At 43.4% G+C, this 11,023-nt stretch overlaps 1 protein-coding gene across 1 annotated transcript in view; it reads left to right on the top strand.

Moving 5' to 3' along the window:
* Positions 1-5,652: 5,652 nt before the first annotated feature.
* The window catches only part of SYNRG (synergin gamma), an 88,246-nt gene continuing 82,875 nt past the window's right edge, over positions 5,653-11,023 (top strand). Inside the window, exon 1 of the mRNA XM_052657740.1 lies at positions 5,653-5,748. Within this exon, the coding sequence (XP_052513700.1) occupies positions 5,672-5,748 (77 nt within the window). The 5' untranslated portion in view covers positions 5,653-5,671. The remainder of the gene's footprint in view (positions 5,749-11,023) is intronic.

The following is an 11,023-nucleotide window of genomic DNA, read 5'->3' as shown; positions in this document are numbered from 1 at the left end:
GCAATGAACAATGGGTCTTTTTCAATTTTGGTTTTCTCAGGGTATATGCCTAGGAGTGGGATTGCTGTGTCATATGGTGGTTTTATTCCTAATTTTTTAAGGAATCTCCATACTGTCTTCCATAGTGGCTGTATCAATTTATATTCCCACCAACAGTGCAAGAGCATTCCCTTTTCTCCACATGAGAGCCCTTTTTTGTGGCTGGTTATTCAAGTTCCCTAGGGTTTTAAATTCTTTGGCCTGTTAAATATCTTTTTACTTCATCAGTAACATAGCTCAGACCTTACCTGTCACAATGTTGTAGCTACCAGAATATGGTCAGCTTCTCCCTTTCCTGCTTCATTTTCTGTCATGCAACCATGTTCTTCCCTGTCTCTTTCCATTCAAGATGACTTTGCTAGAAAACTGACACACATTTTATCCTGGTAAGGCCGAATGTCCCTGTTGCTTGGTACCCCATTGGTACAATTCTACAGCTTATCTCTCCTGAGGCTTTATGGCCCTTCAGTCCAGTTAGCATGCAAGTCTCTGCCAAGGGTAAAGGATTATGATTATACAGTGCTACAGACTATTGACTCGTGCAGATTTTTCTCGATTGCTAGTTTTGTACAAGTGGGCGTTAGGAAGCATCACTATGAACAAAGCTAGTGGACGTGATGGAATTCCAGTTGAGCTATTTGAAATCCTAAAAGATGATGCTGTGAAAGTGCTGCACTCAATATGCCAACAAATTTGGAAAACTCAGCAGTGACCACAGGACTGGGAAAGGTCAGTTTTCATTCCAACGCCAAAGAATGCTCAAACTACTGCACAATTGTACTCATCTCACACACTTCCAAAGTAATGCTCAAAATTCTCCAAGTCAGGCTTCAACAGTACATGAACCGTGAACTTCCAGATGTTCAAGCTAGATTTAGAAAAGGGAGAGGAACCAGATATCAAATTGCAAACTTCTGTTGGATCATTGAAAAAGCAAGAGAGTTCAGGAAACATCTACTTCTGCTTTATTGACTATGCCAAAGCCTTTGACTGTTTATCACAACAAACTGGAAAATTCTTAAAGAGATGGGAATACCAGACCACCTGACCTGACTCCTGAGAAATCTGTGTGCAGGTCAGGATGCAACAGTTAGAACTGGACATGGAACAACAGACTGGTTCCAAATCGGGAAAGGAGCACGTCAAGGCTGTATATTGTCACCCTGCTTATTTAACATATGCAGAGTACATCATGAGAAACGCTGGGCTGGATGAAGCTCAAGCTGGAATCAAGATTGCGGGGAGAAATATCAATAACCTCAGATATGCAGATGACACCACACTTATGGCAGAAAGCGAAGAACTAAAGAGCCTCTTGAGGAAAGTGAAAAAGTTGGCTTAAAACTCAACATTCAGAAAACTAAGATCATGGCATCTGGTCCCATCACTTCATGGCAAGTAGATGGAGAAACAGTGACGGACTATTTTGGGAGGGCTCCAAAATCACTGCAAATGGTGACTGCAGCCATCAGAAACGCTCCTTGGAAGAAAAGTTATGACCAATCTAGACAGCATATTAAAGAGCAGAGACATTACCTTGTCAACAAAGGTCCAGCTAGTCAAAGCTATGGTTTTTCCAGTAGTCATGTATGGATGCGAGAGTTGGACTATAAAGAAAGCTGAGCACCGAAGAATTGATGCTTTTAAACTGTGATGTTGGAGAAGACTCTTGAGAGTCCCTTGGACAGCACTGAGATCCAACCAGTCCATCCTAAAGGAGATCAGTCCTAAATATTCATTGGAAGGACTGATGCTGAAGCTGAAACCCCAATACTTTGGCCACCTGCTGTGAAGAACTGACTCATTTGAAAAGACCATGATGCTGGGAAAGATTGAGGGCAGGAGGAGAAGGGGATGACAGAAGATGAGATGGTTGGGTGGCATCACCGACTAGATGAACACGAGTTTGAGTAAACTGCGGAAGTTGGCAATGGACAGGGAGGCCTGATGTGCTGCAGTCCATGGGGACGCAAAGAGTTGGATACAACTGAGTGAACAGAGTTTTGTACAGTTGAATAAAAAATTGACTTCATACATGTAAGGTACTCTGAGTGGCACCTGATATGAATGTTATTGTCATCGATACTATAATAAACTTTCCTCAGCAACATTTGAATTAAAATTATTTATTTCCTTTACTCAGTCTTTTATTCTAGAGTCAGGATGGATAGACTCCAACTTAAAATATTTTAGATGGGACAAAAATTGTTCAGCTTCAGAATTTATGTAAGTGGAGACCTATTGCTGCAAGGTGCAAGAAATACTTTAACAAGCCTGTGATGTTTTTGTTTGTTCTTGCAAACAGATCCTTGACTCACAATATATTCTGGAGGTGGATGTACTGGTGCCACCCTTTTGCCAATCTTTTTTTTTTTTTTTAATTACTGAAATTGAGGGTAATACCAACTGTGTCTCAAGATTAGAAGCACTTAGCACTGTGCCTGACATGCGATCACGTCACCAAAAAATATTCTTTAAATAAACATTATGTGTTTGGTTCGGAATACAAAGCTTCATAACATAGCCCCTGCCCTAACTGTAGTGGTGGGGATAAAGGAAAGGGACAGACTGGGAGGTGAATGCCATGTTAGACATGAGGCCACGGTGCTGAAGCATCACATGAGCGCGCCCACCCAGCTGGAAATGTCAGGAGAGGCTGACAGCCGGAGACTTAGAACAGTCAGCATGCAAAGCAGAACAAAGCATTCCCAGCAGAAACAGAGATTATGTCTTGTATGGTCCTTGAAATACTCCCTTTCTTTCTTTCTTTCCTTTTTTAAGTTTCTCCTCTCTTAAAATCACCCATCTTTTAAAGTGGCTACATAAGCCTATATCCGCTTCATTTGTCAATGGGTTTATATGGAGTTTGGTTGTATGTATCAATTGATAATTGGAACATCTACACAGTTCCATCTAAAAAGGGGAGGAATGAAATTTGTGGGCATGAGGGAAAAAAAAAAAATGGCACACTGTAGTTGAAATAAGCAAGGACTTTGAGGTCAAACACTTGAACTTGGATCCTGGTCCTGGTGTTTTGCAGCTGTGTGGTCTGAATTACAAATTCTTTTAACCTTGGTTTTTTTATCTGTGAATTGTCAATAGTAACTCTTAGGGACACTGAGGATTTGAAACCATACAATAAAGTTTCTAACCAGTGATGTGTGCCCAATAAAGGATAACTATTATTACAACTGTCTCCCTGTAAAAGCCCTGAGGCAAGAGTAAAAGATAACGCTAACTGTAATGTTACTTGTTCAGTGGCTAAGTGTGTCTGACTCTGCAGTCCCAAGCACTTCAGCATGCCAGGCTCCCCAGTCCTCCACTATCTCCCAGAGTTTGCTCAGATTCATGTCCATTGGGTGATGCTGTCCAATCATCTCATCCTCGGCTGCCCCCGTCTCCCTTTGGCTTTACTCTTTCCCAGCACCAGAGCCTTTTGCAATGACTCAGCTCTTTACATCAGGGAGCCAAAGTATTGGAGCTTCAGCATCAGTCTTTCCAATGAATATTCAGGATTGATTTACCTGGGGATTGACTAGTTTGATCTCCTTACAGCCCAAGGGACTCTAAAGAATCGTCTCCAGCACCACAATTCCAACGAATCACTTCTTTGGTGCTCAGCCTTCTTTATGGTCCAACTCTCACACCCATACATGACTATTGGAAAAACCACAGCTTTGATTACACTAACTTTTGTCGGCAAAGTGAAGTCTCTGCTTTTTAATACACTGTCTAGGTTTGTCATAGATTTCCTTCCAAGGAGCAAGCGTCCTTTAATTTCATAATTGCTGTTACCTTCAGCACTGTCCACAGTGATTTTGGAGCCTAAGAAAATAAAATCTGTCACCTTCCCCTTTTTCCCTTCTGTTTGCCATGAAGTGATGGGGCTGGCTGGAAGTTCTGACCTTAGTTGTTTTCATATTGAGTTTCAAGCCAGCTTTTTCACTCCTCTTTCACCCTTATCAAGAGGCTCGGGTTTTCTTCACTTTGTGTCAATCATTTGCATATCTGAGGTTATCGATATCCCCACCCCCACCCCCGAAATCTTGATTCCCACTTGTAATTCCTTCAACCCGACAAACCCATTACTTGCTAATAAGCAAACGCTACCTAAGGCTTGAAAAAGTTTACATTCAACTTTTACACTTACTTATAGTAGTTTGACTAGGAAAAAAAATCACAGTGAAAATATGCCCAGATAGGTTAGGTGCAATAAACCTTCCCATGCACCACTGTTTTGGCCCTGATTGTAAGTAAAAGAAAAATGCGGATTACCAGGTGACTAAACAGTTTCTGGTGATTGCAGCCATGAAATTAAAAGACTCTTACTCCTTGGAAGGAAAGTTGTGACCAACCTAGACAGCATATTCAAAAGCAGAGACATTACTTTGCCAACAAAAGTCCGTCTAACCAAGGCTATGGTTTTTCCAGTAGTCATGTATGGATGTGAGAGTTGGACTGTGAAGAAAGCTGAGTGCCGAAGAATTGATGCTTTTGAACTGTGGTGTTGGAGAAAACTCTTCAGAGTCCCTTGGACTGCAAGGAGATCCAACCAGTCCATTCTAAAGGAGATCAGTCCTGGGTGTTCTTTGGAAGGACTGATGCTGAAGCTGAAACTCCAGTACTTTGGCCACCTCATGCGAGGAGTTGACTCAGTGGAAAAGACTGATGCTGGGAGGGATTGGGGGCAGGAGGGAAGGGGACGACAGAGGATAAGATGGCTGGATGGCATCACCGACTCGATGGAGGTGAGTTTGAGTGAACTCCGGGAGCTGGTGATGGACAGGACAGCCTGCTGCTGCTAAGTCGCTTCCAACTCTGTGCGACCCCAGAAACGGCAGCCCACCAGGCTCCCCCTCCCCTGGGATTCTGCAGGCAAGAACACTGGAGTGGTTTGCCATTTCCTTCTCCAATGCATGAAAGTGAAAAGTGAAAGTGAAGTCAGTCGTGTCCGACTCTTAGCGACCCCATGGACTGCAGCCTACTAGGCTCTTACATCCAGGGAGGTCTGGCGTGCTGCAATTCATGGGGTCGCAGAGAGTCGGACACGACTGAGCGACTGAATTGAACTGAACTGAACTGAAACATCTTCAGCTTTTAGGACAGGTGCCAAAAAAAATCTTCCAAGTTCCAGGGGAAAAGTAGAGCTCATCACTAATGGACATTGTGAAGCTATGAAAGGAGCATTCAGGCTCCATCTATCCTTTGTGTAAAAAGTCGCAATAAAAGAACACGCGTGTACCCACCATCCAGTTTTTCAAACTGGACTCTATTCTTTCCATTAACCAAGATGATGATTTCTCAAACGCAGGAACGACGACGACTCCCTGCAGCTCGGCCAGCTGTGCCCTCCACAAAGCCTTCCCAGAGACGAATCAGCTCCCTTAGAACTGGGACCAGACCGCCCCGCCAGCCCCCCCGAACCATAAATGCACCCAGAGTCCCCTCTTCGGCGGCCGGGTCACGTGACGAGGTGGCGCGGCCCCGCCCCCGGGCGCTGAGGGTCACGTGGGCCCGCGGCCCCGCCCCGTCGCCCCAGGCCGCGGCAAGGTGGGGCCTGGAGTTCGCCCCGGAAGTGGCTGTCGGGAGTTGACAGCTGCTGGGAAGGTGGCAGCGGCGGGCCCGGAGCAAGATGGCGCTGCGGCCGGGAAGTGGAGCTGGCGGCGGCGGGGCCGCGGGAGCCGGCGCGGGGGCCGCCGGGGGAGGCAGGTGGGTGTGAGGAGCTGGGCCAGGACGCGCCCCGTCGACGGGTGGTCTGCGGTTATGGCGGTTTTAGCCGGCGCCGACCCCTGTTCCCTGGAAACTAGGGCTGCGGGAGAAGGGTCGTCCTCCGGTAACCTAGGCCGAAGGGGCGGATGGAGGCTGGGCGCCGGGTGCTTTGGGGCCGAGCGGGGAGGAGACGGGGAGGAGGCGAGGGTCCCTTTGGTGCGGCTGGCAGCCGGCCGGGTGGGTCAAGAAGGGACCCCGACGCCTCGCTTCTAGCCCGGCTGGATCTGAAGCTGCCAGAGCCTTCCCTTTCCCAGGGCTTCACCAGGGGCTCCGAAAGATCTTTTCAGAGAGCTGGACAGGTGTTTCCAAGATATATGTGTGTGTCTCTTCGCACACTGTTCGGCTTTCACCGACTTGTCCTTTTACTTCCTTAACATACCAGAAACAGGAAAACCTGAAGATCTTTGCATTTGCTAAAGAGCTCTTGTAGAAGTAATTCTTAACACCTGTCTCCTCAATAAACACCAATTCACTGTTGAGCAGCACGTAGGCAGTTATCAGGACAAAGCTTCCAGACTTTTACTTAATCTTTAAACAAATTTGCTTTCTCTGTCATATTTCAGCTGCTAATCGCCAATGCTTCTCATATCCAGAACGGTAAAAGAAATGAATGAGTGCAACCTGGCAAGTTTACCGTTTGAGGAAATGCTTGATTCTGTGAAGTTTACATCCCATTTCTGTTAATGACCTAGTCTGACTTTGTTTTGCTAGCCAACCCGAGGTTCATACGCGTTTGGAGATAAATTTAGTTCTTTATCTTAAGCATCCCAAATTATTTTTGGAAAACCAAGTGTTAGTTTTTTGATATGCAGGGTTTTAATTTTGGAGTCATGAATACCGCATTGTGAAGCCTTTAAAGTCATCACCTCTTGAAGGTGCTTGTAATATATATATGTCAGAAAAAAAGAAGCAGTTGCTGTTAAATAAACCACCTGTGTGCGACTCCATCTTTCATTTTCTCTACACCTTTAGCTTTAAGACTTCTTTTTTTCCCTTTTATTTTCAGATTTTCACTGTTGCATTAGTTTTTCAGCATATTTGTTTTCTTTTTTTAGCATAAGTCATTACTGGCTGGAGAAGACAAATATGTCAATCTCTTCTGATCATCAGGACCATTTTTAAAATGTTTGTGAGTGGCATTAATTTGATCAAGTATATGATGAATCATGGCACCAAGTTCTGGGGAAATATAAACTTAAAAGAATTCGGCATTGTAGACACAAGTTTGGGTTTTTTTGGTTGTTTTGGGGGTTTTTTGGGGGGGTGTTTTTCATTTGGGGTTTGTTTTTGTTTTTCAAAAAAGATGAAGGCATCTTCAGTGTAGAAAGTTGAGTAAATCATTTCCTTTAGTTTGTAGTAGTTTAACATGAGCACAATTTTTTTCCCCTAAATATGGCCTGAATTGTGATAGAAATTAGAACTTAAAAATTTTTGTTTTCTATTTAAAATTTGGCTGTAGTAATGTTGCATTATTAAACTAGAGGATATATGAGAGAATAACTCAATTTTATATTGAAAATTGTCTGGTAAGTATTCCCTGTATTGGAGATTTTCCGCGGCTGAGAAACTGTGGTTAATTTTAAAAGTGTACAGTTTTTAGAGACCAGTGGTGAGGGCTGAAGAAGCTAACGTTATGGCTGCAACCTAAGTATATTTTAGGGAAAAAGAAAAAGAACCAGGCAGTCTCTTTCAGCTTTTAATAGAGGAAATCCATTAACTATAATTTACTATTTTTCTTAGGTACTTGTCTGTTTGCTAAGAGGCTAAGCAAAAAGCACTGGCATTTTCCAACTTTACTAATGTTAGCCTACTTTTGACTGGTATCCTGAATGGGCTACTTGGAATAAATTGTAGAGTTGTGTAAAGGGCAAAATCTACCCAAGAGATGAGAAGTAAAAAAGCATTTTTTAAGTCAAGTATACTAGGGAAAAAAAAAGTTGAAAAATCTTGGTTAGTCTGTATCCTTCTGGGATAGTATCATTTGTAAGCTTGTCCATTTCCTGCTTTTATAAGCTCCTTATGGGCCTCCTCACCTTTTTATCTTCCACAGCTGTAGCACATTGTACACACAGAAAACATTCTATAAATATTTGTGGATTCAAGCATCACTGGAGACAAAGGAGAGCTATTTCAGCTGGGCCTCATTTTGAGGAGGGGGTCTGCCCTGGTGGCTCAGAGGTTAAATAAAGCCTGCAATGCTTTCTTGGAGAAGGCAATGGCACCCCACTCCAGTACTCTTGCCTGGAAAATCCCATGGATGGAGGAGCCTGGTAGGCTGCAGTCCATGTGGTCGCTAAGAGTCGGACACGACTGAGCGACTTCACTTTGACTTTTCACTTTCATGCATTGGAGAAGGAAATGGCAACCCGCTCCAGTGTTCTTGCCTGGAGAATCCCAGGGATGGTGGAGCCTGATGGGCTGCCATCTATGGGGTCGCACAGAGTTGGACACGACTGAAGCGACTTAGCAGCAGCAGCAGCAGTGCTTTCTGCCTGCAATGCAGGAGACCTGGGTTCGATCCCTGGATCCGGAGGATCCCCTGGTGAAGGAAATGGCAACCCACTCCAGTATTCTTGCCTGGAGAATCCCATGGACGGAGGAGCCTAGAGGGCTACAGTCCACGGGATCACAAAGAGTCGGACACAACTGAGCGACTTCACTTTCTTCCTTTTTCTTTTATTTTGAGGAAGAGGAAAGGGTCAAGAGATTGTCATGGAGATGGGAAGGCCTAGTGAACAGTAGGGGATAGCAGGTAGCCTGGAAGGACGGACTGTGGCACTGAGTGGGAGAGAAGAGTTGTGAGAGAAAACTGAAAAAATTCTGGTACAACTGGAGCGGGCCTTGAGTATAAACTAAGGAAATTTGATTTAAGGAGGAATCACAGCCTTATCAAGGGTTTCCCAGGTGGCGCGAGTGGTAAAGAACCCGCCTGGCAGCTCAAGAGATGTAAGAGACGTGGGTTCCATCCCTGGGTTGGGAAAATCCCCTGGAGGAGGGCATGCTACCCACTCCAGTATTCTTGCCTGGAGAATCCCATGGACAGAGGAGCCTGGCAGGCTACAGTCCATGGGGTCTTACAGAGTCAGACATGACTGAAGCGATTTAGCATGCACACGTGCAGCCTTATCAAATGGTCCTTTAGGGAGATGCGCCTCACCTGTGCTACATGAACTGCATTAGAAGCCCCAGAGTCTGCCGGTGGGGAGATCCGCTGGGAAGTCTTGTTGAGTCCAGGCTTCAGAGAGAAGTGAAGGCTGATGTGGGTTAGTCACGAAGGTAGCGGAAAGTGGAGGATGAAAGAGATGGGCATGTGACAAATAGAGCTCACAGTGCTGCTCTCAGACTAGGACATAAGTAATGCGTAGTGGTTTCACCTTTGAAATCAAAGTGCTTGTCATCTTGCTGCCCAGTTTTTGGCCAAGCTTTTGCTGTCTTTATCAGTATCTTACCGGTCTTTAAGTATGGTGGCTGTTAGTGGTCTAAACATTTCAGAGAGTCTTATGAGTGGTAAATAGGTCAGTAGGTAGTTTGGGTTGTTGTATAATTATTGGAGTAAGTCATGTTTGTCAGTAATACTCTTATTTTTATTAATTTTTGTTAAAATGTTGCTTTACAGTTTTATGTCAGTTTCTACTGTACAGCAAAGTGAATCAGCTATACATTTCCATATGTCCCCTCTTTCTTGGATTTCTTTCCTATTTAGGTCACCACAGAGCACTAAACAGGGTTCCCTGAACTATACAGTAGGTTCTCATAGTTAAATAGTATGTATATAGTGTATGGTATCAATAGTGCATATATGTCATCCCTATCTCTCAATTCCTCCCACTGCTCCCCTTCTCCCCCTTGGGGTTCATACCTTTGTTCTCTATGCCTGTGTCTCTATTTCTGTTTTGCAGATAAGATCATCTGTATTGTTTTTCTAGATTCCACATATATGCATTAATATATGATATTTGTGTTTCTCTTTCTGACTTAATTTACTCTGTGTGACAGTCTCTAGGTCCATTCAGGTCTCTACAAATGACCCAATTCTGTTCCCTTTTATTGCCGAGTGATATTCCATTGTAATTATGTACTACATCTTCTTTATCTATTAATATCCTTAATTTAGTTTTTGTGTATGTTTTCAAAGTAACCTTTATAGGTCTATAATCTTTAAAATGGATTTTGAAGTCTCAACATGTTGAATACTTAAATGCATTGCTCCTCAGTTTGTAAATCTTAGTGTATGATTAACTTAAAAAAAAACTGAGTCCTACCAAATTTCAACTTGCAGTTTAAACATGTTATCCAGTTAACACGTTGCTTAGCTAATAAATTTTGTGTGCTGTTCAGAAAAGCTGTTCACTGTTCAGGCCTCTCTTTGGGTGCAGGCCCACTTGTCAGCAAAATTTGTGAGTGTTTCAGATCCTCTACAAGGCTGTAAATGACATGTAACCAGATAGCTATCCAACTAGAAATTTGTAAACCACCTTACCAAAAAGTTCTTGATCAAAGTATTTTAAAGTTAGAAGACTCTGCAGTTTGGGTTTTAGCCCTTTTCTTGGGTCAAGGGGGGTGTTGTGCAATAAAAAAATGCAAAGACACCTAAATTTGGCATACTATTCTGGATCTCACTATGTGCCTATAAGACTCAGAAATCCCCTTCAGATTCTTATCTTCCAGATTTAAGGACTCAGATTTTTCCTTCCTCTGTATTTGTCCCATTTTCTTTCCCTCTGGTCTCAGAGAAAGAAGTCCTTTGTCCTTTTGCTGTGTTAATCCTATCCTCTCAAAAACCTTGTTTCTCAGTTTTTAATTATATCTTTTGTATCCTAAATCTTTATCTCTGCAGCTCCTGTTTCCTGTGATGAAACTGTTCACTCAAAGATCATCATTTTTTAAAACAGCAATCTTTATTTATTAACCCCCATTCTTATCAACTTCTCTATAGCATGAGACACTGGTAACTCCTTCCTTAAATGTGGTCCTACCCCAATTATAACTTTCAGTTATAATCAGTTTCCTTGGTTGTCAGTGACCATTCCCTACACAGTTTTCACTAAGAATTCTCCACGGTTGCCTTTTGTTGTCTTCTCACTATGTATACACATCCCTTTGACTCCTTCATCCACAACCAGACCTTAATTTTTTTTCTGTTTTTACCTTTATTTATAACAGCCTAGGGGACTTCCTACTTAATCACTGGTGGTCCAGTGCTTAAGACTCTGTA

Source organism: Budorcas taxicolor, chromosome 19 (assembly GCF_023091745.1).
Source record: "Budorcas taxicolor isolate Tak-1 chromosome 19, Takin1.1, whole genome shotgun sequence".
Classification (NCBI taxonomy): Eukaryota; Metazoa; Chordata; class Mammalia; order Artiodactyla; family Bovidae; genus Budorcas; species Budorcas taxicolor.
The sequence above is the reverse complement of the archived record's forward strand: the minus strand, read 5'-3'. Positions and strand labels throughout refer to the sequence as shown.